The sequence below is a fragment of the Chenopodium album genome, chromosome 23 (genome assembly GCF_948465745.1).
Source record: "Chenopodium album chromosome 23, dcCheAlbu1.1, whole genome shotgun sequence".
NCBI classification, from domain to species: domain Eukaryota; kingdom Viridiplantae; phylum Streptophyta; class Magnoliopsida; order Caryophyllales; family Amaranthaceae; genus Chenopodium; species Chenopodium album.
In genome coordinates, this window is record NC_137856.1 from 33,450,777 (window position 1) to 33,478,493 (window position 27,717).

Below are 27,717 nucleotides of genomic sequence, written 5' to 3' on the forward strand. Positions count from 1 at the left end.
ATTAAGCTAATTATTACTTCCTTCATTGTGTAATTTTTTTTTCATGTTTACATGTTTACTCCTCTGCATCAATGATTTAATGTGGTCAAAGTGTACTTTAAGTGTAAATGTATAAAGTTCTCCAAAAAAACATGAAAAGTAAAATAAAAAGAAGTGTAAAAATGTGTAATGCATCATACTACTAATTATATTATACAATTTTTTTTTTTTTGAAAGATTATAGTATACAACTATGTAAGAACTATTTTAATGTTATGGTTCCTTCATATCAAAGTAGATGATATGCTTAAAGCATTAAACTTCCATGCTTATACTTCCTTCGTTCCTATCTTTGAGTATACGCAAGTAAAATTTTAAAATTTTAGTAGTAAATAAAACAAGTTTAATTATATTTTACATAATCACATAGATAGATACTTTAGCGCTTCGTAACTATTTCGAAACAGATGAAGTATATACTTAAACCTTTGAAAAATTTGGTTCCTACAAAACAAGACTCTTTCACAAAATCACAACTCACAATTGTTGCAAGTCTTGCACATGGTTGGGCAAAAACTTATCAACTTCATTTGCTTAAGGCACATGTTAACAACTAGACAATTATTCTTTACATACGAAGATACTTGTCAAACACCTACACACTACGTACATGTTGAGATTATTTGTCCAACTTATATAGTTATATATACTTGTAATATACAATACATTTGAAAATGAGTTATTTTCCGGCAATTATCCATATTTTAATAATGAAGATCTTCTGCTAATCAAATTTGTGTTTTTACGTGTTGACTAATAAACATACTTCGTATTTCTTGCAGGCATAAATGCATAATCATGTTGTATATTTAATGGACCTCTCTTGGTTAGCTACAAAATTTACTCTAGGATGTTGCCATGATAGATCTCTACAAAATTATGAAGCATTTCAAACATTAAATATTAATTTAGTGCAAGCATTCTAGTATTACCTATCATAATAATAAACTTATGTACATAAGATTACAAGGAAAGGTGATCGGGTTTTAATTTTAATTTTAATTTTATACTTCGTATGTGATTTTTATGGAGGTGAATTGATGTAATTTCAGCGTATAAACGGGGTGAATTTCACTTACACGGTTGACTAAAGCACTATTCTCAATGTTTTGAGGGTGGCAAGAGCATGAGATAATAATGAAAGCACTTACAATAATTTTATATAACTATTTATACAATGGTTGACATTATTAATATTTAATATGTTAATCATTTACATTTGAAGAAATACCATCATACCTTATAGACTTTTTAGTTCCTTTCTAGGAAAAATCATACAAGCATGCATTTTTTGTATAGAGAGGAAAAAAAAAAAAGAGCAAGTTTATAGGATAACTACTTTGGACCTGTTCCCTTCAGCTTAATCAGTTCTGTATAGTTTAGTTCAGTTCAATAAATTAGAATAGGCCTTAAGATGCCATTTCTCAAACAATCTACTAAAGCTAACAAGCATCCCTTGCAGAGAAATCGTACACCTTGGATAGCCTTATCACTCCATTAACCCAGGGGCTAAAGGCGACACTTGTGTCAAGACTCGAGGGGCTTAGAGATTACACATCGGGTGATGTTTGGTTCACAAAATGGTATGAATTTATGCAATCGGGTTGTCGCGATAACAAATAAAATTCCAAATTCCCACCCAACAATGATAGTGTCTTTGAACTTGTACTTGTACTTGTACTTGTGCCACTTCTAGTTTTTCAGCCCAAGCCCATCCTTCACACAACTAAAAAAAAACTGAAAAATAAATAAACTAAACCGAATATCTACCGGTTCAATACCAATAAACCGGTTCAATATAAATAAAACCCCAAAAGTAAAAACAATCTCAAACATTCTAAACCGCCATGTCTCAAACCCTACCAAAACCCTGAAAATTATCTCACATTTTCTCACTCCAAATTCATCTTTCTTGCTAATCAAGCCAATTTCTTCTTCCCCAAATTAAAACCCACCCATTTCAATTCAATTCAACCCCAATTCAATTCAATCATTTCTAACCCTAGAAAATCAGAACTGCTGAAAAATTAAGCTGAAGAAGAAGAAGAAAGTTCAACAATGGCGGTTGCGAAAGTATGCGCAACAGGGATAATGACAGCCATTGCTGCTGCTGTAGGTTCCAACAATACTTACGCTGAACCCCGTTTGAACTTCCCCCCTTTCTCTTCTCCTTCTCCGCCGCCAAATGCCGGAAACTCGCCGAATCAGCTTCCACAATCTGGGAATGCTCCGCCGCAAGCGCCGCCTTCTGACGAGCCGGAGAAGCCAAGGAAGCCGAGAAATGATAACCCCAGAACTTCTTCTACTGGGTTCGATCCTGAGGCGTTGGAACGAGGTGTTGCTGCTTTGAAACGGATTGAGAAGTCTAAAGATGCTAAAACGGTATTAATTTGATTTGTTAAAATGTGTTCGAATTTCAATGTTTGAAGTTTTATTTGATTGTTGTTTTGTGGTGAATAATTTGTTGTTTTTTTTGTTTGATGTTTGTAGGTGATTGGGTTAATAAAGGAGCAGGAAGAAACCAAGAGGAAAGAGATTGAAATGAAGACACAAGAGCTTAAGGCAATGGCTAATCAAGCTGAGTTAGTAAGTTGGCAAGCTTTAATTTGTATTTACATAGTTGTTTGAATTAATGTTGGAACTAAATTGTAGTATTGATGATGAGTTTGATTTAATGAGCATATGTATCTATAGTACTGGTAGCAAGACTAGCAACTAAACCCTTATTGAGTTGATATAGGGCCTGTTCGGAATCACTGTAAGTTTTGAACTGTGACTTGGATTTTCTTCATGGCCGTCATCGTTGATCATACGTCTATGCCTAGCATAAAGTTAGTTCATACTTGCATACTTGCCTAGTTACCTTAGGATGTTAATAACGCTGTGAACTTATTAAAACTCGGGGCTGTGGGGTGGGGTGGGGGGTTCGGTTTTATAATGTATGCAGAGATTTAGAAGGTAGGAGATGTTGGTGGTGTAGTTTGCTTAATGGAATTTCTTGCTTTTTTAAAGGGCGTGGATCTTCTTATAATTTCTGTTTGCCTCTTTCAGTAACTTTTATTATATATTGTTTAGCATTGTTTCTTTGTTCATGCAGGAAAAGCAGAAAGTGATGTATGGAGAACAGCAAAAATTGAATAAGCAAACAGCAGAAATTAAATCGCAGTTGGCAAAATATGAAGATTCATTGAAAAAGAAACGGAGTGATGTATGTAATATGATTAGTTTTGTTACCATCCAAATGTGTATGTAATTATGTTAGAGACTTATTTTTACCCTTTGACAGGAAGAGCATGAGAAACAAAGAGCTAGAAATCGGGAGCTTGTGGAGATGCAAGGGGAGATGGCTAAAAGAGTAGAAGCTGCTAGGAGACAAACGGAGGAGCAGATACAAGCACAACGTATCAAAACTGAAAAAGAGAAGGCAGAAATAGAGCGTGAAACCCTTAGAGTAAAGTCAATGGCAGAAGCAGAAGGGAGAGCTCATGAAGCAAAGTTGTTGGAAGAGGTTAATTTACGTTTGTTTGGGGAACGTGCAAAAAAAGAGACGGAGAAATGGGTTTCAGCTATAAACACCACTTTTGATCATATTGGAGGTATCTTTATTATAGTCCTCATTTTGCTTTGTTTTGATTTGTTGTGTACATTAGATGATTATTTGTAATCTTGTGTTTCAATCTTGAAGTATCGCATAGAGGTTTTTGTTTGTTGTTATCATTTCTTTTCTTTACTATTTTTATAAATCATTTCCATTCTTTACTAGTGTGCCATACGGCCATTTTGTGATTGAATTTTTAGTAGATTGTCTTGTGCTGGAATTTTGTTGATGAATTGGCCATATTCTTAGGTCTATTTTATGCTTGCGCATGGCTTGATTGATTTCCCTTGCTCATTCTAATTTCCTTATTAGGGTTTTTTATGAAAAGTAAATTTTGCAAAATCTAATCAAGTGTGTGTTAAATTTTTTTTTTTCTACCCCCATTATAATTAGCTTGATTTTGTTTCTTTATTACTTTATTTAGGAGGATTCCGAGCTATATTGACAGATCAAAATAAGCTTATTGTTGCTGTTGGTGGGGTTACTGCTCTTGCTGCTGGCATATACACCACAAGGTCTGTTGGAAGCTTTGAGTTTACATAAATATCTATCTCGCTACCTAATTACTCCGTATGTATTACATAGGCCAAATAGATTCACCTGTGGATTGACACTTGGCAATCCCTTCATCCCTTTACATGCCTATCCATTAACTGAGATGCTTTTTGATCCAAGTGTGAGTAAGTTTTCAGGCGTACCTGGTAGTTTCATTGTGGAATGTGCTTAAGTGTTGATCATTTAAGTTATTTACAAGGACTGATTACACTGATATTTTCTTGAACTTAGCTCATGCACAAGGTTGAACATATTGTGCCTGGTCATATTTTTCCCGAAAATTGAATAATTAAATCATGAGCTTGAAAATCAATATATGTACGTTCAAGTTCAAGTAAAAACGAATTATGCATAGTTAGTGAAAAAGTTGCACACCAATCCATCTCATCACTTCATCAGAAAGAGAGAGAAAGAGAGATGTCAAATTGAAATTTTTATCTGATTGTTTTATACTCTGTAGTTTGGTTTCTAAATTATTTCATTTAAGTTTCTAAAGCATTATTTGTCTTGGAACATTGCCTGGGTTTGGCCGTTTGGGTATCGGGTTTTTCCTATATTGAATAAAAAAGTCATGTATAACTCTGTTTGTATTCCCTCTAAAAGGTATCTTAGAGTTGCACTAACTGCATAAGTGCATATCTGTGCATTGATTAATGTTAAAGTTTTGCTAGCTCATAGTACACCTCCCTGTGCCTAAAAATGATCTGTATCTGTTATTTTATGTTGCTTGTGAGTTATACGTATGGCACAAATTCTAGTGTGCAGCTGTAAGATCCACTGGGCTCTCTCTTTGGAGTTATGTTGATAATTTGGCAATCCTTGTCTTAGATTAAGAAAAACTACTTCAGGATCTAAAGACCTTGGTCTAAGGACTAAATTGGATCTTTCCCCTCCTTACAATTCAATTTACATTTCCATTTTTTTTTTGGAATATTATGTTGGTCAATCAGAATCTAATATCTAAATATTTGCATGCAGTATTGACAGTGCCGTGTGCTTTATCAGAAGACCCTAAAGATTAAAGCTTTTGGATCCATTTGCATTTTATGTTTGCCTGTTTAGATCATAACTCAGGGTCTTAACTCTTAAGTAATAAATTAACAAAAATTAATGACAGATTGACAGGATTCACTTACAGCTTGTTAGCTATGTCCTCATGCAAAGGGACAAGTATTACTTAGGTTAGAGTACAGAATACAGAATAACTAGGTTTTGTCTTGCAGAGATTTTAAACACTACTCTACGAATACCCCCCATGCTTGGTTTTTCGAAGTGCTTGATTCAAGGCCTCTCAACATGGTTAATTTAGGGGGCTGAGCTTCATCTAGGTTGCTGGCCAAAGCTTGTGTTGCAGCTTTCTTATGATGTTTTGATCTGCTTTCCATGCACCAACTTTAGTGATATGATTTTAGGTGATTAATTAAATTTTCAGCTCACTCCTATGTGGAAAGGCAGCCTACTTTTGTGATGGTTTGTGTGACTGATATATTTTTCATTGTGACTAAAGAGTGAGTAGACTATGTTCCTGATAAGCTGATTATTAGTATTTTACCATTTACATATTCCTTGTTCTGTACCTTGTATTGTATGTGTCATTCTAGATTCAACCTATACTTTTTTTTTTCGCCTCTATTTTTCGTATGCTTAGTTCTGTTATCGTATTATGAAAATTGTTAGGTGACATGCAAACTAAAATAAGAATCCTAGTCTCCTTGTTGCACTATGGTGCATCGGTGCGCCAATATTTGAAAGCCTAAAAGGGATGATTGGAAGTTAATATTGGAAAAGGATTGCTGCCATTAGTAGAAGAAAAAAAAATGATGGGTGAATTAGTTTTGAAATAAAGGAAAAGGTCAGGAAATGGAGTTTTGGAGAAAATTTGAGTGTATGTATGAGCACTGGTACATGCACATGTATGAGCACTGGTACATGCACATGTTTTGGGTTTTGTAGCTGTGTGGCTTTTGCAATTCCGTCTGTTTTCCAATTTGAAAGACTTTTTTTTCTTGTTTCTTATCTTGCAGAGAAGGAGCTAAAGTAGTATGGAGTTATGTAGACAGGATATTGGGGCAGCCATCATTAATCAGAGAATCCTCTAGAGGAAAATATCCCTGGTCTGGTGTTCTTCCCCGTGTCATGAGCACACTCCGTTCTACTGGAGGAAATGGTTCCAAGAATGGAAATGGTTTTGGTGATGTTATTTTACACCCTTCTCTCCAGAAGAGAATCCAGCAGCTAGCTTCTGCAACTGCAAACACTAAAGCTCATCAAGCACCATTCCGTAATATGCTATTCTATGGCCCTCCAGGAACAGGGAAGACAATGGCTGCACGAGAGCTGGCTCGCAAATCTGTATGACATCTTACCTCATACATGTCTTAGCTTGTTAATACCCTGCATAATTGAAAATTTGAAATAGTGGTCATGTTCTGAACTTAAAGTAGGACAAATCATGCTCCTGTTCACTGTGGTTTATTGTATATCAATGTTATGCTTTATTAAAGAGGGGAAATAGTTGTAGGCATGATTTATGCTTCTTGAACTTTTTAGCGTACATAGGGGAGCTCATTTTATGTTACAATGAAATTTCTTCCTATTTAGAATTTGTTCTGTCATGTGATGTGACAAGTTATACGCTGGCCTTCACTGGCCTACTGTAACCCTCTCCTTTATCCAGGCTTGGAATTGGCAGCTAGAAACCCACTGGCAGAGTTTGATTGATTGATAGAATTTTGTTCTGTGTCTTATCAGGGATTGGACTACGCGTTGATGACTGGTGGAGACGTTGCCCCACTAGGGGCACAAGCTGTAACAAAGATACACCAGCTGTTTGACTGGGCAAAGAAGTCTAATAGGGGTCTATTGTTATTTATCGATGAAGCTGATGCTTTCCTTTGCGAGTAAGTTATACTTGATTTCTAATGTGCAATTCTTCCTATTTCCGGAAATTTTCTTTGATGCATAGTAATAACAAATCATTAGTTACACATCAGAACTTTTTTGTGTAGCTTACTCACAAACTATTATTTCTCAGAGTTGGAACTTGATTTCTCCCACAAAAAAATGTGTAATTACTCTAAAATAAATCAGATGTTGTCGTGGTCTCACGTGAAGTTCTCATAAAAGATTCTGCTTACACCATCTTATTAGAGTTTTGGCTTGTCCTTCATGCATGTCATAATTGGCTTTCATGATCCATTTATCACCTTAAGTTCTCATGCTCTTAATTGACATTTTCCAGACGAAACAAAATGTACATGAGTGAAGCTCAAAGGAGTGCACTCAATGCACTCCTGTTTCGAACAGGTGATCAATCTAAGGACATAGTCCTAGCTCTTGCCACAAACCGACCTGGGGATCTTGATTCAGCAGTGGCTGATCGTATTGATGAAGTCCTTGAGTTCCCATTACCTGGAGAGGATGAAAGGTTTAAGTTGCTGAAACTTTATCTAGACAAGTATATAGCACAAGCTGGATCAAGAAAACCTGGGTTGTTTTCACAATTTTTTCAAAAGCAACAGCAAAAGATAGAAATTACAGGATTGACTGATGACTTGCTCAGAGAAGCTGCAGCTAAGACTGAAGGATTCTCAGGAAGAGAGATAGCAAAGCTAATGGCTGGAGTTCAAGCAGCTGTTTATGGCAGTGAAAATTGCGTCCTTGATCCTCAATTGTTCCGTGAGGTTGTAGATTACAAGGTCGCAGAACACCAACAAAGAAAGAAATTGGCTGGGACTGAAGAAAGTAACTCGATGAAATCGTAGATGACTTATATAGGCAAAGCAAATTATCTTTTTATTGCTGAGATTATTACTATTTATTTGTTGGCGCTGTGAAGACAGATAGGTTAAGCACAGAGGAATTTTTTTTCATCATCCACATTGATGTTGGTCATAATTTTGCCCCTATTTGTGGGAAATTTTGGCATACTTAACATCACAGTGTAAAAATATGAAGTTCGACGTGGCTCCAGATTGTTTTTTTTTTCTGATGTATCTGACAAATGATATGGTGCTTGTTAACACTCTGTACAATAAATCATTATAGAAAATTTTGATTCAGATACAATTTTAACATCAAATGAATAAATTGGTTCTAAATTCTCAATTGAATACATTTTGAGATCCCATTTATTTTTAAGGTTTTGTACCAATTAACCGAGTCCTAAATTTTTTAGGGATGTCTTGTGCAATAACAATTAATTCCAACTGGATGAGGTGCCTTAATAAATTGTCAAGGAAATAAGACTATCAATAATGAAAACAAAAAGGCATGGGTATTACGTTATTTTCAATTGCATCAGCTATGTTCATTGAATCAAATTGTTGTCGTTCTGTGAAGCAAAAAAGCACTCAAGGCTTACATGAAAAGAGGATGCAACAAAGCAAACTACATTGACAATTATTCCCCCAAATTTCAGATTCAAGTGGGGAATTACATACACAAAATGGTAAATCAGCTCTAATGATGATGACCATGGTCTTGAACGTAGCGCAGGCCACAATATTTGCAGACTGCTGGAGCGTCTAAGTCAAGACATATGAATTCAACAGGGTGCCCCAGAGGATTCTTAGCTGCCACCAAGAAATAACACAAAAGAACAAGTCAATTGATTTAGATTTTAGGCTCTTTGAAGCTCTGTGAGACAGTGACTTCTCAATAGTATGTCAGCATAATTATTATTTTTTTGTATAGTGTCTACTTAATTCGGAAATAAAAGAGAAAAAATTAACTCAATACATTCGGAAATAAAAGAGAAAAAATCAACTCAATCTAACCTCCTTCACATGCAACTACTCGGTCTTGCACTTTAATGGGAGGTACTTCATTGATCAACTCCATTGGAGACTTCTTGCTTTTATCCTACAACGACAGCAAATGAATACTGTAAACATGCAGTGCGTTATAATATCTCAGATATGAAGGGTTTGTTTGGTTGACCATAAAAAGAGAAAATGTGGGAAGTGCAGATTCATGGGAATTACATTACCAAGCCTCCCTTGGCAACTTAAAATTCCCATGATTTATAAATAACTTTAGCCATTTCCTAGGAAATTTGATGTGGGAATTCAAATTCTAATGAAATACAAATGCCTATGGGAATTCAATTCCCATGTCAACCAAACAACACCCAAATGCACAACCATAAAAGGATCCTAGAACAACTGGTGGTGTGCTAATAGAGTCGGAAAAAATGAAATAAAGACTAGTTGGAAAGTATGACAGAAGAATTCACCACCGAATAGATACAAGAGTAAGGTAAACTAAATTCAAGGATCAAATTTACAGAGTTAAGTTTTGTTTGATTCTAGGTGGTTACTTACACTTAGTTTATCAGACAGAAAGGGTTAGCAGAAAATTCTCCCAAAGATTACATCTTTATGATAGTTAAGGGGCTCAAATATATACAGATATCAAATGGCCAGTGAAAAAATTGAGCTATGGGAAGAAAACCAGAGCAAGTACACAAAGAAAAGGCTTGAAACTATAACATCTCCTTTACATGAGCTTTAAGCCAATGGCGACCATAAATTAATCTTGAAATTAATATCAACTGGAAGAAAATTACCACAACGAAAGCTAACAGAGGTAATAGAGCCCAAAGAGATTGTCATGATCATGAGAAAACAGATTCTTTTTTAAAACTGAATGGTACTGTAAATCTTTTAACTCAGATAGCCTCTATGTCAATTAAATACTGTAGTAATACTTCATGCTACATTCAGACCTTAAAATGCACAAGCAAATCAAATCTTTAAATTAAAAAAGAATTAGAATAACCTAAAGACTGAAATCTTAGAGCCAGAATTTCAGTCAATGGTTAAACAAAAAGAATACTTGTTATTTGTTCTATTAAATAATTTTTTTTTTATTTAAAAGTTCTTCGTGTCATAATGGAAACCTTTCGAATGTCATCCGATGAAGGCTCTCAACTTAAAAAAGGATAAGGGCAAAGAGAAAAAGAGCTTTGCCAAAATTTCTAATCCATTTCATGTTCAAGCTCTTGAAAATGGGTTGAGTACATGCACTATGAAAAGATTATAGACACAACAAAACACGCAACTAACAAGGGTTTAATAAAACTATTCACAAGTATCAATCACTAACAATATTATAGACATTAATTGCTCAGATGAAGGACTATACTACATCAATTAAAGGTGGAAATTTCCTCTGTTCTAGGAGAAAGAAGACACATCGACCCTTGAAACAACCATTTGACAAGGCCTAATAAGTTATCAGTCTTATCACATTCCAGATTCAGCAATATTCCAAGGAATAAAAAAACGCAAGTACTAAATGCAGTACAAAATAACCTAAATGCAGAAATTAATTAATAATATGAAAATAATAAAATGACTGAAATACCCTTTTCCAAAATAAAAAACTCATTTGCCATTTCACCAGGCTTTTTGATTTTACATTTCTTATTTTGCAATTCATTATACTCGCCTATTTTTTCCATTTCATTCACAATTTTAGCCACCATTTTTTTTTACTTTTTTTTTTTTTTTTTTGCAATTCATTTCATTCCATCATTTCCCTTATAATTCTTCAATCTAATAAGCCCTAGAGACGAAGAAGTCGTTCACCGCTCATAAACCATCCAGTCATAGGTTTTTTTTTCGTTTTATTTTTTTGTTGAATTGTTATAATTTTTCATTATAAGTACCCCGACTTTGTTTTTCGGGGGTACTAGAGACCCCCGGAAATCTTAGCCGGGGGGTACTAAAGACCCCCGGAAATCCTAGCCGGGAAATCCTAGCCGGGGGGTATTGGAGACCCCCGGAAATCCTAGCCAGGGGTACTTGAGACCCCCGGAAATTGTATGAGGGGGTGCTAGAGACCTTCAAAAATATTAGCCGTATAATATGGAAATTTTATGTTGTTTGATTGTTCATCTATTACAACACATAATTTTCATACCTCAAAAAAATGTCGTAGTGCATTTCATTATTGTCTAGGAATTTGTTTAGTATTGAATACTCCGTATTAAATAGGATACAAGATTGAATACGTTAGAATATGGTTGTAAATTAAACAGTTGGAATGATTGATTTAATTTTAATCATTTAAAAAAGTGTAAAGGATTAAGGAAAAACAAGGACAAAATTGGAATATAATTTTTTTTTAAAATATAACTTATCCTGCATTTAGATAAAATTGTCCTGCATTTAGTACTCCCCTAAAAAAATCATAACAATAATCACTTAACGGAAAATTCATCAATAATGGTGAAAAATCATATCTTCTATAGTCTTATGTTTGAACAAAACTTTTACTACCACCCGGCATTCATTTCAAATTGGCAAATAACTTGAATGATCCATCTTATCAGTAACCTGTTTATCACTAACTTAACTAATTAACGAAGAAAAACCAAAATTTTCACTTTTTATTTCTCCTCACAGTATCAATAGGTCATTATCAAACCTGAATATCTACTTTGATAGAACTTATATGAATTATATCAAATGTTGGTCAAACAATTAAAAAGATCACAGTATCTTAGAACAAAATTAAACACCTAATTATCATTGTAATGATTAATTTACCCCCAAAAAAACATTCTCAAAAAAATCAGCATTTGTTCTAATCACAAAGGATACAAGTCAGAATTAATAACCCTAAACCTTAATTTGATAGAGCAGAAATCACACAATAAAATTGGAGGAAACCCAATAAAATTAAAATCACAACTAACTCAGATCTAATTTTAATTAGAAATATGATAATTGCATAAAAATTATAGAATAGTAAAAGAATCAGCAAAAAAAAGGGGGAAAACATAGGGTTTACCTGCATCCATTTATCAGTGTGAGAGGTGACGACTTCAGTGCTAACGATGCAAAAACTCCTGGCATTCGAACGCAAAGAGGTTGAATTTGCAAGATTTCTGAGCAAACTCAGCGCCATCTTCAATTGATTGATCGAAGTACAGAAGGAAGAAGAAGAAGAGAGAGAAAGTGAAAGGGGAGGAGAGAGAAAATACCAATTGAGTTGGAAGAAGAAAGATGTTGAGATATTTGGGTCTTACGAGTACTATTTTGGGGTGAGATCCATTTACCCATTTACAGTTTCATTGTTGGCCCAATACAGCAGAAATCAATACGGAGTATCTCACAAGAAATTTGCCCGATACCATTATAGGATTAGTTATATACACCCGGGTGTATATATAAATTTTAGTCAAATACCGCGATACGGAGTATTCATTGGTCTCGTTTCGTTTAATACCGAATACAGAGTACCAAGTTAATTTTGGTCTATTGGTAAGGATTGTACCTTTCAACCTTGAGGTTGGGGATTCAATCCCCATTAAAGGCACTTTGAGGGTGGGGATCCCTTGCCCTTCCCCCTCACTCTCAAGTGTCTGACCCGCAAATACCGAACCCAAAAAACCGTAAGGGTTGAGGTTCGGTCTGGATCCTTCTCCTTACCATTTTTTTATGAATTGAGTAAAAATTAATACGAAGGAAATGTATTGAGTCTTAAGGTTTGAAGGTTCTTTTCTTACTGGAGTTAGGACCTGTTCTCATTTACTGAACTGAGCTAAACTGAATTGAAATGAATATTTTATAAGGAAATTAGAAGCTGAACTGAACTGAGCTGAGCTTAACTGAACTGAATTGAATTTCAACATATGAGAACAGGCCCTTACTACTGCTAGGCCATAAAAAAATGTATAAAAAATAGTAAAATACATATACGAGTATATATATTACAAAAACAAAAAAAAAAATATGTATGATAAATTATAAGCGTAATCCATAATACACAGTTGATTTGAAACAGTTTATTATGAATAACAACAAAACCAACACTACACAGTCAACCATCTTCCCAAGAGTCCCAACAAAGATACTATACAAAATCATGGAAACTGTACACTTGGTGTTCTGTATTTCTAGCTAATCTTCTAAAATTTTCACCAAACAAGAACTGCAATTTTGTACTCAAAAATATGTCCACTAACTTCTAGGAAGTTCCTGTGCTGCAATCCTGCTTCCAATTTCAAGGCTTCTCAAAAATGGAATCCCCATGTCGTTCATTGATTTTAAGACAACATCTGCCTGATGACCCTTATCCACGGCTTTGTACAAGTGAATAGCAGCACTCATGATAAATCTGTCTGCCTTCGCAAATTGTTGAATCCTTTCAAAGAGAGAAATTCCTTTATCCACATATCCATATTCCATGTAACTCCGTAATATGGTCCTACAGCATACAATATCAGGTTTTAATCCAGATGCAAGCATTGTGTTGAAAACCCGGTCAGCTTCCTCCATTAGGCCAGCTTTGGCAAAGACTGATATCAAGAGATTATAATGAGCACAGGAAGGTTGTATTCCTCCTTTCTCCATGGATGCAATCGTTTGTTCTGCTTCTTGGTATTTCATACTCTCTGTGTAAGCTTTAATAAGGGCGAGATAAGTAAAGGAATCGGGACAGCGCCCATCTTGCTGCATGATCTTAAAAAGCTCCTCTGCCTCGGAATAAAGTCCCACAGAAGCATAGACATTTAGCATAACATTGTAGCTTATCTGCAACATTGGAGGGACATAGGTCAGCACCCGAAAGTCACAAAACTTAGAAGAGCAAGGGCAGGCAACATTAGTTTAACAAATATCATACTAAGTACCATGTATATCATAGCTGAAAGAGTTAAAGTCATGAATCACTTCTTAATACGAGTATTCAAAAAGTAAGCAACATAGAAAATTCACCTTTCCAGGTTTAATGCCTTCCTCCCTCATTTTAGCAAACAATGCAGATGCTTCCTGAGCTTTTCCTGCAAAACAAGTTCTCTCCATTGTAATCATATGGTGGATAAACCAGGTAAATGAAAAGGCATAAGACTTCATGGAAAAACATACCAGACTTTCCATATATGCTTATTAGATTAGTGTAAACTTTCTCATCCAAAGATATGCCCATATTCTGTGCCATGTTGAACATCTCTACGGCCTTATCTAGCTTCTTTTGTCTTCCATAAACACTACACAAACCAAATAATAATGTATTAAAATTAAGTAAGACATGCTTTCCTTCCCCTAGTTAATGCGTTATTTTTTCAGTGAGGAGGCTACCTAACCTGATCATAGTGCTATACGTCTGTATTGACAGGGAAACTCCAGATGATAGCATGCGGTCATATATGCTCGCAGCAAAATGTAATTTACCTGTGAAAGTATTATGTTAGCCATCAGTTATAATTGTTTTTCTTGTATTACATCAAAGGACTTGACAGAAAGAGACTAAAAAATATAACTCCCCAACCAACCTGCTTCTAACATTGCCTTAATAAATGTATTATATGCAATAGTGTCAAGAACCAAGTTGTCATGAAAACTTCTGCTAATCACATCCTCTGCTTCCCGATATATCCCTGGGGCATATGCGAATAACTATGTTAGAAGGAGGAAACAGATCAAGGTATCAAGTATATACAACCACACACTAATACATTTCTATCACAAAAAGAACAGAACTTGACTAGAGGTGAGCCAATACCCTACCACGATTAGTTAGATGGTTCACAAGCACACTGATGACAAAGGGACTCAAACAAATTCCTCTTTTTGTGCATTCCTTGAAAACCTGGTAACCTTCCCTAGGTTCACCACATTTAACACAGGCATCAATCACGGAATTGTATATTTCGGCCCCGCAATTAGCAGAATTCCCCACAGCTGAAAATAGTGTTTTCACTTTTTCCAGATTCTGTTGCTTTCCATACAAACTAATCATTGAAGCCAAGATTCCACCATTTTCCTTTGAGTCTCTTTTAATTAATAGATCACAGAGGATTTCAGCTTTAGAAGCATCACCTACACCAGTTAAATGTCAATCGTCAAGAAAAACTCAACAAGATAAATATTGCTTGAGTTTGTAACTGAACAATTGATAAATTTGCTAAGATAAGATGCAACACTATTTCAAATTCAAGAAGACACCAACTTCACCTTCATGTATAAACTTTCCAATGAGTTGTTTTGCAACAGATAAGCCACCAGCAGCTCCAAGTAAAAAATCAAGCGTGTATTCTATCTTATTGCCATTACCATTTGCTAGATAAAGACAAAGCATAAGCTCCAGTGCATTAGTATCAAGGGAAGCAGGGACTAACGAGTGACCTTTTTCTTTCTCAAACTTCCCATCTTCTGATTTCAAAATCATGGAAACAGTTTGAATAAAGCTGCTATTTTCCACATATCCATTTCCACTTACGTCTTCAATAAATTGCTCAGCTTCTCTAAGCATTCCCTCCTTAGAGTATACCTTCACCACCGTCCTGCAGAGCTCCTCATCAAACATAACATTGTCCTTCCTTATCTGAAGAATGAAATTCTTAGCCTTCTCAAGCAATGTTTGTCTTAAGAACATGTTGAGCATGTCATTACAAGATCTTGAATCCGGGACTCCAGTACTGCATAAAGACTGAAATGTTGCTTCAGCAGATCCAAGATCTCCATTCATCTTGTAACACTTCAACAAGATTGAATTGGAAAAACTGGAGAATGGTACATTTCTAGACTTCATCACCTCCATGGTACGCAAAGCTTTCACATATTCTCCTGCACTAAAATACACTTGTGCCATTGCTATATATGTTTTCTCATCACGAAGCAGACCCAACCTTTCAGCCTCTTCAAAAGTCTTTTCTGCATCTTCACAAAGACCAAGCTTACCATATATCCTGACAAGTAAACCATAAATGACTTCGTCAGCTCGGATTTTGTACCTATCCATTTCTGAAAATAGAGACAGTGCCTTTGAGTAATCTCCATTCTTATAATAGAGATTTAACAGAGAAGCACAAGTAAAATTACTTGGTATTATGTCTTGATATGTCATTTCTTCATAAAGCCTCAATGCTTCATCTTGCTTGCCTTCTTTGATGTTACATGTGATCAGAAGGCTGTAAGTGACCTCTTCAGGTACAAAACCAAAACTTTTCATCTTATTGAAAGTTTTCAATCCCTCTTCAAATTGACCTTCCTTAACAAGTGAACAGATGGCAACCGTGAAGGTAAAGTGGTTAGGTACAACCTTCTTATCAATCATGTCTTTATATATCTGTATCACATTTTGATGGAGTGACTTCTTTTGCAAGGATGATAGCATGAAGTTATAAACTGCGACAGAAAGTAGCACATCCCTCTCTCGCACAGCCATGTAAAAAGATAGCATAGCTTTGTGTCGTCCCCATCTAGCATATGTACACAGCATAGTCCCACAGGCAATTTCATCAGGTTCACATCCTGCATCAAGCATCTCTAGAAAGGTCTCTTCAGCCAGCTTAATCTTCCCAACTTGACCATATGCACGCAAAACAATTGTATAGGCAATAACACTAGGACGGTAGCACAACTGTTCCAAGTGCATCAATAACTTCAGTACATATTATTTAAAACAAATGAAGCAACGGAAATGATTCATTTTGGTCAGCTCAAAGCAACTTGCTTTACTACAGTTGTCCTCCAAATTTCCTATAGCAGATTCATTATTGTACAGTTGTAATCCAACTCAGATAAGCTCAGCCAAGTAATAGGCAAGCTATCAAACAGTTCCAAGGATATAACAGGTGAATCACTAGCTGCTCTTCAATGCATTCAACACACTCACACCTCAGTCAAGAAATTCTTACTTAGTTGAGTAGAGATGCAGACACCCTGCAGCATATAATTTTCCAGCCTATAGATTCATTAACAAGGATAAAACAACTCTTGAATAAAGAAATCCTAGTATACCATAACTTTCCTAATGCCAAAACTTGACAGCAATAATTATCATGTATAAGATCAGTCAAAGCCATGCACATATATCTCCTCCCCAATAGATAATTTGCAAATTCTAAAAGTCTAAAACTTAATTCTAAGAAACTATGTTAATCAGACTCTTCATTCACCTCGCATTGGTATGACAATTGAAAACCTTATTCTAGCCCAAGATAATGCACAATTGAACAATTTTCATAAAGTGGCCGTGTTTGACCCTTGTATTCACCTCAAGTACTATACTAGATACTCGACACTCTGACACGGGTACGACACTCAAACGCTTCATCCTATAACAATTTCATGCAAATTTTCCATATAACAGCCGTGTCTAACACTTGGACACATACCCATATCCAAACACTTCTACCCTACAAAATAGGAAAATGCCATAATCTCATATCAATCACAAATTCCAAACATATTAACCCCAATAGAAAACCAGAACAATTCAATTAAAAACACAATCAAAATACCATCTAAAACAAGAAGAACACAAATAAAACAAACCCACCTGCAATTTCATCCAAGCAAAAAAATCCCTAACTTGGCGCCACCCCTTTTGCTCCTTCAACACAACACACATCTCTCTAAAAGTAAGCTTAGCAACAAAAGAACCCATTACTTTCCTCATATCATAACTACCTTCAGTTTTCTGGGACAAGCTTCTAACAACCTGAATTGCAGCAATAACCTGTTTACCATACAAATGACCATTCCTGTCATCTTCCAAGTACTGAACCATCTGCTCCGGCGTACGGCGAACCCACCTGGGGGTTTGAGCTTGAGGGCCCTGGTTTCTTCGAAGCGTGCTAAGGTAGCGAGCTTTGGACTTGATTATGCGACGGGCGTTGTCGTCGGAAAGTGGGTTTTTGGGGTTTTTTGAGCGGGGTTTTGGGGTGGTGTTGCCGTCGCTGAGGGACCATGGGTCAGGGGTGACGGAGCACCGGAATTTGGTTATGGTGCGGGTGGTATGGTGGTGGGGTTGGGGTTTATGGTGGGGTTTGAGGAGTGGAGTTGGAGAGAGAAAGGATGATTGGAGGGATTCCATGGAAGAAATGTGGAGTGAAGTGAGGATTCATGGAGGAATGAAAAAAATCTTAATTTTACAAAGTGAATTGCTAAATCGCGTCCGGTATTTACTGGGTAACGCCCGTATTTTAACTTGACATTACAAACATGCCCCCTTTTAATTTTACCTAATCTACTTTTACCCCTTGTAAATTTATCCTATTTTATTCTTACTCCACCAGCCACCATACATCCTCCACCACTAGACAACCACCAGCCACCATCCACCACTCCACATCATAATTTCAAAAAAAAAACCTTTAGTTGACAACGATTTATACAAGCGGCGAATGGACGAATTTGCGCAATTGACAATGCCACCGGAGAGGTCACCTATGCGAACGGATTCAGTGTGAGTTCTGAATTTTGGTCTTTTTTTTTTTTTTTTTTTTAAATTTCGTAACCGCCAGAGGAACGCCTGAAATTTTAGGATTCACCGTAGAACATTCTAAAATTTCAGGTGTTCTTACCATGATTCACCTGGAATTTCGGAATGTCCCATGGCAGATTCTAAAACTTCAAGCGTTCCTCATATTGCATTTTCTAATGTTCGTGGAAACGCCTGAAAATTTTGAATCTACCATGGGACATTTTGAAATTTCGGGCAAACCATGGTAGGAACGCTTGAATTTTTAGAATGTTCCACGATAGATCCTAAAATTTTAGGCGTTTCTTCCATGGTAAATTCAAAATTTTTAGGCGTTCCTAGCTTGGAGATTCCAGATTTTCAGGCGTTCCTCAAAGTTGATGAAAAATAAAAAAAAAAATCGACTCACCTGCTCGCCGATGACGACTCCCTTGCCTTTGCAATTTCCCGACAGCTGCGCCTCCCTTGGTGGTTGAATTTGGTGGTAACCGGTGGTGGTGGTGGTGGTTGATTTTGGGTGTTGAATTTGGTGGTTGAATTTGGTGGTAACCAATGGTAATGGTGGTGGTTGATTTTGGGGGTTGAATTTGAGTGAAAGAGAAAGGTAGGTGATAAGGGTGAAGAGAGAGAAAGATAAAAGTTTTTAAAAAAAAAAAAAAGTTTTGATGGGTTTTTAAGGGAGGGGTATATTAGTATGTTCATTTTGAAATACGGGCGTTACCCGGTAAATACTGGACGTGATTTCCAAATGCTCACTCATGTAGTTTTTATAAAAAGGGTAGTTTTGGAATTTTATCAAGGTGTGATAGGAATTAATGTTTCCAAAATTAGTTATTCAATCAGCTACTCAATTTGTCTCGCGATTACACAATATACATGTCGAAAACTCCAACTACTCCCTAGCAAAATCACTGAGGAGAAGACGTATGTGTGCGATTATATGATCCATCTGCCATAGAGCTGCCCATAAAGCCTTTAATTGAGTTGATAACCATGAAATTGTCGATTTCAATATGAATGTGTTCTAATGCGTTGTTCAATCGCAAGAAAGAAGCCTTTGTGGAGAGCTGATGTTTCAACTATGAAAGCTTTAGTGTTGCCAAAGGTTGAAACTGCACGTGCATTGAAGGTTGTTGATGCTGTCTTGAATGACGATTCCCGCTGCTTCTAAATTATGATGAACAATGCCGTTAAAGATTTGATGATTGACAAATTTTTTAATTACGTTTATGGTTAAGCTAATTTTTAATTGCGTTTAAAGAGGTTAAGCTAGAAAATTATGATGAACACTACCGTTAAGCTAGAAAAATACGAAATACATTCTATAATTCTAACACGCAATACATTTTACACTTCAACACAAAGTACATCTTTAATGATTATTCTTTTAATACGAAAAAACCTTGAGATATTGTCTGAACACACACAAAAACAATGACCGAGTAACCCCTAATTAACCGAGTTACCTCATACCAAGTAATCCCGGCCACACAATGTGATCAACCACATATGAAACTGTTTGTCGTATGAATTACCTAGGCAAAAAAAAAAAAAAAAAAAAAGTTTAGGGTTCGTTTGGCATCGCTGTGGTTTTCAGTTTTTTGATTTTCAAACTCATATGATATATTTCATTTATTAAAACAAAAATTAGACAAACCCATTAAAATCATGAATATATTGAAAACTGACAACAAAAAAGTGGAAACACCTTTTTCTTATTTCCTGTTTTTGGTTTTTTTCTCAAAAAAACAGAAAACTAAAAACAAAAAACAATGCCAAACAAGCCCTTAACATTACGATTAACCTCTAAATATTAAATCCTCCTATTAACCCCTATGAAAATCTCTAAAATGACCCCATATTACAAATTTACACTCCTTGAAGCTCCAAATTCTCCAAACTTGAAAACTTCAATCCCAAAGTTCTTGAAAACACTCCCAAAAATCCCAAAACCTAAAAACTTGAGCTCAACAGTAGTAGGATAACAATGGCTTCCATCGGTGGCGGAGGAGCAGGCAATCCATCATCACCATCACCAAAAATACTGTTAGCAAAGCCAGGTCTCGTCGCCGGAAGTCCTTCCGCCGCCGGAAAATTTATCCGAGGTTCCGCCGGAGAAGACGATGCATCTTTATCAGCAGCTTCAATTCGGTCTCGTCTTCCTCCTGTTGGCTCCCTTAATCTCCTCTCCGATTCATGGGACTTCCACTTTGATCGTTTTCTTCCTGTATGATTAATAATTCATTCTCCCTCTTCTGTTTTTTTTGTTGATTATTTTGGAATTAAGTTTGTCAAAGATTGAATTTTTTTTCTGGGTATTGCAGTTTTTGACTGATAATACTGATTTTACTGTAATTGGAGTAATTGGGTCTCCTGGGGTTGGAAAATCGACAATTATGAATGAGATTTACGGGTTTGATCCTACTTCTCCTGGTAATTTTTATTATCACATTTAAATTTTAATTTTGTAGGATTATTGATTGTTTATTTAAGTGAAGAAATTGAGGGAAAAGATGTTGATTTTCATTTTGATTATTGTAAATCAGTCTAATTATGAGAAATGATATAAATGGGTTAATGCTGTAATATATAATGATCAATGGTGGTTGATTATTATTGTAGGAATGTTACCTCCATTTGCAATTCAATCTGAGGAAACTCGAGGGAATGCTAGGCATTGTACTATTGGTATTGAACCTCGGATTTCTTCGGAACGTTTGATACTACTTGATACTCAGGTTTATTTCTTTCTGGATTGCTATGTTTAATTTAAGTACCTTGGTTTATGATAGTATGAACTCATGAGAATAAGACTCTAGGCTTTCTCAGTTACTATGTACTTGCTAGAAATTGGCAATTATGACAGTTGCGAACCATTGTGCCGAAAGAGGAGTCAAGTGGTTCTTTTTTTTTTTACTCCATTAGTCCATTACCAATATATCTAGTTTCCCTGCCTCCTGGTCTCATGTCATTTCTGTAACATATCGTTCTCTAATACCCATTTACTTCAGCAACAGATATAACCGTAATACCCCTTAATTATATATGTACTCGTAGTATAAAAATTGGTCATTCAAAATGCACAGTGCTCACTATTGATGATTCTGTTTTGTTTTTGACTATTATTTGCTCTTACAGCCTGTGTTTAGTCCATCAGTGTTGGCTGAAATGACGAGACCAGATGGCTCATCTACAGTCCCTGTGTTAGGAGGTGAAACTCTATCTTCTGAATTGGCTCATGAACTTCTATGCATCCAGGTTAGCACAATTTGAAACACAGCTTTGTCCAAATGTTATTTACTTTGAGATTCAGTTACTTGATTTTAGTTCTTGCAATCAGCGCCTCTGTGGTAAACTGGTAAACGAGGTATCTTAGTTGTCCAGTCTGCAAAAGAGTTCTTGTTCTAAACTTGTTCTTTATGGTTTCTGCAAGGAATCTTTCTAGCTTGGCGTGCTACTTTCTTCTGTTTGTCATGTTTTGCTGGTGGTATCAGAAGGAGCTCATGAAGCTAACATGTGGCGCTTAATGTCAACGGTAATTTTTTACAGTATAACTTTATTTTCACATCTAGCATTGTTGCGCTGGCTCCCTTCTAGCATCATTTATAGGAGGAAAGACTGCACTGCTGTCACTAACTTAGGATGAAGACATGTAGTGACCCTACTGTTGCAATTCACTGCTTTATTAAATAGTTATCTAGGGTGCTTACTATACATCCTTAGCAGCTGACACCCCCTCCCCAAAACCGCCAGCACTTTGCCAATTTCCTCCCTAAGTTTCCACTTTAATAGTTTACTGCTTAACTTGGCCTTGTACCTGGCCATTTCGCAATCTACTTTGGCTGGGGGTGATGTGTTGTTACGTTTGTCAAATGCTAATAGTTTAATATATATGCCTGCACTTTTGTCAGCCAATCCTTATGCATTTGATTTGTGGAGGATTTATTTATTGTAAAATGTTTTCATGTGCAATCATTGCTGGATCTTTGTTTATGGTATTCTTGCCTTGTGGCAACATTTTCAGCCTTGAAACGATGTTTTAGACACTAGGCATCAGTTGGCTTGAAGACTGTAGAACAAATGATTTCAGTAATCTTGGCTTTTCAGTAATATAGACTTTACTCTGGTATGCAATATATATGAATTGAAGTTTGTGTGGTTTCTCAGGTGGACTTGTTGAAACATGGCTTACCTGATCCTTCGTCAGTAACATCGCACATGCAAAGCTCAAGCTCAGGCACAGATAAGGATAACAAGGACAAGTTTCTAGAAGGCGGAGAAGAATACATGGCAACACCTGTTTTCATACATACAAAGTTAGTATTCTCACTGGATAATGATTACTTCCTCTGTTTTTTTTACTTGACCTATTTCTTTTATCACGCTTGCCAATGCAAAACTTTAGCGATCAATAACTTAAGTTCTACTTAAGTATTAGATAACAATTGCCAACCAGAGAATGAGTATATTAAAGAAAAAAATCATGAAAAAGCCTTGAAGTAATGTTTAATTAGAGAAGTATACAGCTTCTTTTGTATCTTAAAGTTCTTCATGCAGCCTTACCTTTGCTTGTGCAGATAGCTTAGTTTACTTAATACTCTATTATACACCCACCCACCCACCCACACACACACACACACAACACACACACACACAGAGTAGGGTATTAAAACATTAAGAGCTGACTGGGAAGACTATATTTTCGTTTAATGCAGACTGCGAGATGAAGATGTTTCACCACAGACTTGTGAGCAGATGAAGAAGGTTCTTGGGCAATATTTTCATTCGTCTTCATTCACAAGACCAACAGCGGAGGATCATATGTCTATCCCAAAATCTTACCATTCTCAGGATACCAATGTTGACTTTAAACTGTTGGACTTGTTCTTGGTACCTAGAAAGAAAGATAACCCATTGGCTCTTCGCTATGAAAGTTGTGATTCAATGCTGTGGAGAATTCGGGATCACATATTGTCTATGGCCCGTCCCTCTTTTGCAAGAACTGTATCTGAACGAGACTGGCTGAAAAACACTGCAAAGATATGGGACTTGGTGAAGAATTCTCCCACCATTGCAGATTATTGCAGAACTCTACAAAGCTCAGGTTTATTTAGGAGATAGCTCATTTACTTTATTGATTGATTTCTTAGTTATAGGGAATTTGTGTTGATTTAAATTGTAACTTGATGATAATAGATTGATAGTTGCTTGTTCAACTATAGTTAGATACCTACATTGTCTTTTCTTAGTAGACATACAAAGTAGAAGTTTAGTACTTCATGACCGGGGAGTCGTGGTGATAGTTTAATGACCTGTCATGACATAATTCAGATATAATTAAGATATTTGACTTTGGGCTTGTAATTCGTAGGGAGTAACAATTAAAGAAAATTAATGTTTCGATGATTTTGCAGTGTTTGTTTTCCCACTACTCCTAAGATATAAAGACTTCTTATCACTTTCTTAATCATCAGATGTTACTTTCAATGATACTCCATAATAGATTATGGTAATGTTACTTGTATTGCTTGTCACTGGCGTATCATTACATCCAATGTTTGCCTTATTTTCCTTTTCTTTATACTCTATTCCCTAAATACTAAATAGGCAGTGATCCCAATTTAAACTCTCATCAACAATGTATAATCTCACGGACAGAGAGAGTATTGCAAAGGAAAAGTGATGGAATAAGAGTCCTAACTACGTAGTATATCAGCATATCACAATTTTGCATTACACAATAACATCAAAAATAAGCTTTTAACATTTGTCAAGGCAAAAAAGGGGCATCTCTTGTGTACATTAATACTATAATGCTTAATTTTGCAATCTACATTTTTCTCAGCAAGACGTTCTCCTAATCTGAAAGCTTACAAACAGAATGAGTAAAAATTAAACAGATTACAAGTGAAAAGAGTAATGCCATTAATCTAAACAAATTTTGTAACGAAGAATGCCCAAGAGACTAGCTGGTAAGAACTTTCAGCAAGGCAGAATTGAGCTGCATTTTTTCTGAAATTTGAATACTTATTCTACCATGGCATCAGCACGAGCAGCTTCAGCAGCAGGTTTAGAAGATTCACTTCGGCCTTTACCTGTATGATTTATTCAAACATTAATATAAAAAACTAGTGATGCTTACTTTGTGGTCACTTGATTGAGGGAATGGGGATCCACATATTGATTCAAGGATTACCTTTGTGCTTTTTCTGTTTGTGTTTAAGCTTTACACTCTTCTTCACGTGAAACTTGGTAGGAGTTGTCTTAGATTCTGCAGGTTCTGTATTTCATTCACACCAGTAACAAGTTAGTTCAAGCAAGAGTAGAGAGAGTAACAACAAAATCACTTAAATTGTGTCCAACATCATACTAGAACAAAGATTCATGCAGTGAAGCTGGCAATCAACAATTGAAAAGTTTCAATTGTAGTCTGGATACATGGAAAACTGTCTTCACCCTTCATTTCCGTTAGAACAACCGAGTGGCCTTTTTCCGTTCACAAAAGCAAGTTCAGTACTTTCACTAACATTCTATGGAGTACATACACAATTGTGCTACCAGCAAGCCAATAGAAAACGGAGGTAATGACAGCCACATACGTTAACTCAGCTATAGTGCACCCGTAAAGAACTGATTAGAACATGCTCCCCCATTTAATGGCATGAGTAGTCAATAAAACCAATTCCCGGGATAAATTTCCAAGGGTATTCAGCAATTCAACCAACACAAACTTCACTCTTTACAGCATGTATTAGCACCTTAACAAGTTAGCAGAAACCGCCCACGCGAACTAACCATGATACAACAATGTACTAAGATATTCACTCTCTAGTCTCTCCCATAGTGAATGAACCTTGCAAAACATTCTCAGCATAATATTCCTGTAATACTAAGGTTCTCCATGAGGTACATAAATATTGATAATATCATAACATGAGGTACAATTCACAAACAACCATATCATAACTATTCTCAAGCTTCTAATCAACACTCTACAACCCAGAAATTCAAGCAAAAACCTTGAAATCAATTAATTAGAACCCTAAAAATACAGTTTAAAACAAAACCCACAATCAAAAGTTCAAATTAAGCAACAATGAGAGATAAAGACAAACACTTACCATCAGCAGGAGCCATATCAACATCACCCAGAGTAATAAGACCCTTTTCTACAGCCTCCCTTTGTTCCTAATTTTTGTGGGAAAATCACCAATTCAATCAATTAATCCCTAATATGAAAATCAAAAACAACAACAAATCAAAAAAATTGAAAAAATTGGAAATAAAACAAATACCCGACGCCATTTTTTGAGGTTCTTGCGTTTGCGCTTGCCAGAAACAGAATGAAGCTGGGTTTGGCGTTTAAGCTTTCTGGTGTAAGGATCTCCATGAGCAGCTCTCTTATTCTGGGAAATTAAAGCTCTTCTTTTCTTCTGTACTTCGTTAAATTTCGCCATTGTTTTTTTTCTGTAAAACCCTAATTTTAATGGCGGAACTTTACTCTTTCGGCCGTCTATCACTCGACGGCTTTGCTACACCGTGTTGTGTGATAGCGAGCACTCCAACATTTATAGGTTACTTTTTTATTTTTTATTATTTTTTTTAATATACTCTCTTTGTGTTTTATTAAGTGTTACAGTTTGACTTTTTTCACTATTCACTTAATGGTTATGAAACGGTTGCTGTATAATACAGTGTTAGATTCGTTATGATGTATACTTTCATAATATCAATTTTCCTATAATTTTACTAACATATAATTAGATAAATTAATGGTCAAAGTTGTATCTCGACATGCGTGTTTAGTCAAACTGTAACACTTATTAAAACATGGAGAGAGTACTTTTTTTTTTTTTTTTTTTTTTTTGGTGTGGGAACTGGGGATAGTAGTAAATGACAATATTTTTTTTTTTTTTTTGATTGGGTGAGAAAATCTAGGTAGGCTTTTTTTCAATGGTGAGACGAAGGGGGCTCATTTGAGGGGGGAGATAAGGGAAATCCCTCAAATGAGTTCCATGAGATTTGATCCCTAGAATTCAGTGATATGAGGTGGAACTGATGTCACTACTCCATCACCTCAATCTCTAGGTTAGCCCTTTTGGGGATACCTAAAGCATCCTTTTGGATGATAAGGGAGAGGGAAGGCGCAAAATTATTAAAGGACCAAAGTAAATTTTTATGGTGGTGCCCCTTCTTTGCCATGTAGTCTTCCGCCATATTCGTCTCCCTGTAACAATGGTGAACCGAGTGACAATCAAGAATGTTCAAAGCTACCTATATGTCACATATGATGTTGTTGTTCTCCCATGGGATTTGCCACGTCCTCTTGATGGCATTTAATGACTGCAAGATTATGGTTCTGTTTGGCAAAAGTAGCAGTAGCGGGTAGCTGTTAAGGTAGCAAGTAGCGGTCAATTAGTAGTGGGTAGAGGTCAGCTGTCAAGGTAACGGTTGATAGTATGAGTGTTTGACAAAAGTAGCGGTTGCAATACCAAAATATATCAAAATTGATATAATTATTGCTTTAAAAGTAATAAAAGCTGTCGAACGCTACCCGCTACTTCTAAACGCTACTATTTTTAATGTTTGAGAAAAACTAACTAAATGCTACCTCTATCGATAACTGCTACTAGAATCGCTACCTTACAAAAAACTCTCAAAATTTTTCTGATAGTGTTTTGACCGGTCAAAACGCTAACCGCTACCTCAAACGCTACTGCCAAACAGGGCCTATTGCTTTCAATAATCAGATTACGAATGCCTAGGAAGTTAGCTCCCTTTAAGCCTTCTCTTAGGCCCATTACTTCCGCTTGGAGAATTGAAGTGTCGGGGTGGAGAGCCTTTGCCCTTGCAAGAATGAGCTTCCAGTTATAATTTCTAATTACAAAGCCAAAGCATAGCTACTTTCGCCTGATTTTGAGCCATCAAAATTTAACTTGTGTCAATGACAATGATGTGAACAACTCTCGAGTTTGACTTTTGAGTGTAAAACCGAAGGCTTAAACCAACTAGCTAGTAGTCATATGGGTAAACATGATATGGTTCAAAACCAGCTTATGGCAATGGGGACATCCGGCACACTCACTTTAATTTTTGAGATTAATTCTTGAAATTGATTTGAGTATGGGAATTATAGCATTCAGTTTTTGGCAATTTCCAGCTTTTCGACACCAGAAAAGGAAAGAGGATTAACTCAAGGCCTAGCACGAGAGTTTATATGACCGACTTGTGGTCATATATGTTTCCAAACATTGTTATATGAACTTGTTTTATATTCACTACAATCTCGAGTGTTTTCAGCATTG

General features: G+C 36.0%; 5 protein-coding genes across 6 annotated transcripts; 2 read left to right on the forward strand and 3 right to left on the reverse strand.

Moving 5' to 3' along the window:
• Positions 1-1,833: 1,833 nt before the first annotated feature.
• On the forward strand, positions 1,834-8,294 carry LOC145607717 (uncharacterized). The gene is made up of 8 exons (XM_081663311.1): positions 1,834-2,421; positions 2,530-2,625; positions 3,137-3,247; positions 3,326-3,635; positions 4,062-4,152; positions 6,217-6,544; positions 6,944-7,092; positions 7,434-8,294. The coding sequence occupies exons 1-8, from the start codon at positions 2,098-2,100 to the stop codon at positions 7,954-7,956; spliced, it is 1,932 nt and encodes a 643-aa protein (XP_081519437.1). The 5' UTR covers positions 1,834-2,097; the 3' UTR covers positions 7,957-8,294.
• Positions 8,295-8,446: 152 nt separating this feature from the next.
• Positions 8,447-12,208, reverse strand: LOC145608337 (NADH dehydrogenase [ubiquinone] iron-sulfur protein 6, mitochondrial-like). Its single transcript, XM_081663951.1, has 3 exons — positions 11,993-12,208; positions 8,971-9,055; positions 8,447-8,766 (listed from the first exon to the last, which is right to left on the reverse strand). Exons 1-3 carry the CDS (start codon positions 12,107-12,109, stop codon positions 8,654-8,656), a joined length of 315 nt encoding a protein of 104 aa, XP_081520077.1. The 5' UTR covers positions 12,110-12,208; the 3' UTR covers positions 8,447-8,653.
• Positions 12,209-12,912: 704 nt separating this feature from the next.
• LOC145609260 (pentatricopeptide repeat-containing protein At5g27270-like) lies at positions 12,913-18,083 on the reverse strand. 2 transcript variants are annotated; one of them, XM_081664787.1, is made up of 8 exons: positions 17,489-18,083; positions 15,160-16,567; positions 14,713-15,024; positions 14,478-14,582; positions 14,289-14,376; positions 14,071-14,192; positions 13,921-13,985; positions 12,913-13,737 (listed from the first exon to the last, which is right to left on the reverse strand). In XM_081664787.1, exons 1-8 carry the CDS (start codon positions 18,023-18,025, stop codon positions 13,165-13,167), a joined length of 3,210 nt encoding a protein of 1,069 aa, XP_081520913.1. In that variant the 5' UTR covers positions 18,026-18,083; the 3' UTR covers positions 12,913-13,164. The 2 variants fall into 2 exon arrangements, with proteins under 2 accessions (XP_081520913.1, XP_081520914.1); XM_081664788.1 differs by having other exon boundaries at positions 15,160-16,869; positions 17,489-17,588.
• Positions 18,084-20,209: 2,126 nt separating this feature from the next.
• On the forward strand, positions 20,210-23,818 carry LOC145609046 (uncharacterized). The gene is made up of 7 exons (XM_081664617.1): positions 20,210-20,639; positions 20,737-20,845; positions 21,035-21,150; positions 21,551-21,670; positions 21,858-21,947; positions 22,580-22,728; positions 23,128-23,818. Exons 1-7 carry the CDS (start codon positions 20,400-20,402, stop codon positions 23,531-23,533), a joined length of 1,230 nt encoding a protein of 409 aa, XP_081520743.1. The 5' UTR covers positions 20,210-20,399; the 3' UTR covers positions 23,534-23,818.
• A 274-nt stretch (positions 23,819-24,092) lies between these two features.
• Positions 24,093-25,946, reverse strand: LOC145608708 (uncharacterized). Its single transcript, XM_081664315.1, has 4 exons — positions 25,708-25,946; positions 25,534-25,600; positions 24,609-24,692; positions 24,093-24,507 (listed from the first exon to the last, which is right to left on the reverse strand). Exons 1-4 carry the CDS (start codon positions 25,867-25,869, stop codon positions 24,440-24,442), a joined length of 381 nt encoding a protein of 126 aa, XP_081520441.1. The 5' UTR covers positions 25,870-25,946; the 3' UTR covers positions 24,093-24,439.
• Positions 25,947-27,717: the final 1,771 nt, after the last annotated feature.

Excerpts from the sequence above, each read along its gene's own strand:
- LOC145608708 (XM_081664315.1), bottom strand. The coding sequence starts at position 25,869 with ATGGCGAAATTTAACGAAGTACAGAAGAAAAGAAGAGCTTTAATTTCC. Across the intron at positions 24,693-25,533 it reads TGATATGGCTCCTGCTGATG|AACCTGCAGAATCTAAGACA; the intron begins GTAAGTGTTTGT and ends AATGAAATACAG. Across the intron at positions 24,508-24,608 it reads CAAACAGAAAAAGCACAAAG|GTAAAGGCCGAAGTGAATCT; the intron begins GTAATCCTTGAA and ends TAAATCATACAG.
- LOC145609046 (XM_081664617.1), top strand. The coding sequence starts at position 20,400 with ATGGCTTCCATCGGTGGCGGAGGAGCAGGCAATCCATCATCACCATCA. Across the intron at positions 20,640-20,736 it reads ACTTTGATCGTTTTCTTCCT|TTTTTGACTGATAATACTGA; the intron begins GTATGATTAATA and ends TGGGTATTGCAG. Across the intron at positions 22,729-23,127 it reads CCTGTTTTCATACATACAAA|ACTGCGAGATGAAGATGTTT; the intron begins GTTAGTATTCTC and ends CGTTTAATGCAG.
- LOC145608337 (XM_081663951.1), bottom strand. The coding sequence starts at position 12,109 with ATGGCGCTGAGTTTGCTCAGAAATCTTGCAAATTCAACCTCTTTGCGT. Across the intron at positions 9,056-11,992 it reads ACACTGATAAATGGATGCAG|GATAAAAGCAAGAAGTCTCC; the intron begins GTAAACCCTATG and ends CTGTCGTTGTAG. Across the intron at positions 8,767-8,970 it reads AGTAGTTGCATGTGAAGGAG|CTAAGAATCCTCTGGGGCAC; the intron begins GTTAGATTGAGT and ends TCTTGGTGGCAG.
- LOC145609260 (XM_081664787.1), bottom strand. The coding sequence starts at position 18,025 with ATGGAATCCCTCCAATCATCCTTTCTCTCTCCAACTCCACTCCTCAAA. Across the intron at positions 14,583-14,712 it reads GAACCATCTAACTAATCGTG|GGATATATCGGGAAGCAGAG; the intron begins GTAGGGTATTGG and ends CATATGCCCCAG. Across the intron at positions 14,377-14,477 it reads TAAGGCAATGTTAGAAGCAG|GTAAATTACATTTTGCTGCG; the intron begins GTTGGTTGGGGA and ends ATACTTTCACAG.
- LOC145607717 (XM_081663311.1), top strand. The coding sequence starts at position 2,098 with ATGGCGGTTGCGAAAGTATGCGCAACAGGGATAATGACAGCCATTGCT. Across the intron at positions 2,422-2,529 it reads AGTCTAAAGATGCTAAAACG|GTGATTGGGTTAATAAAGGA; the intron begins GTATTAATTTGA and ends TGATGTTTGTAG. Across the intron at positions 2,626-3,136 it reads TGGCTAATCAAGCTGAGTTA|GAAAAGCAGAAAGTGATGTA; the intron begins GTAAGTTGGCAA and ends TTGTTCATGCAG.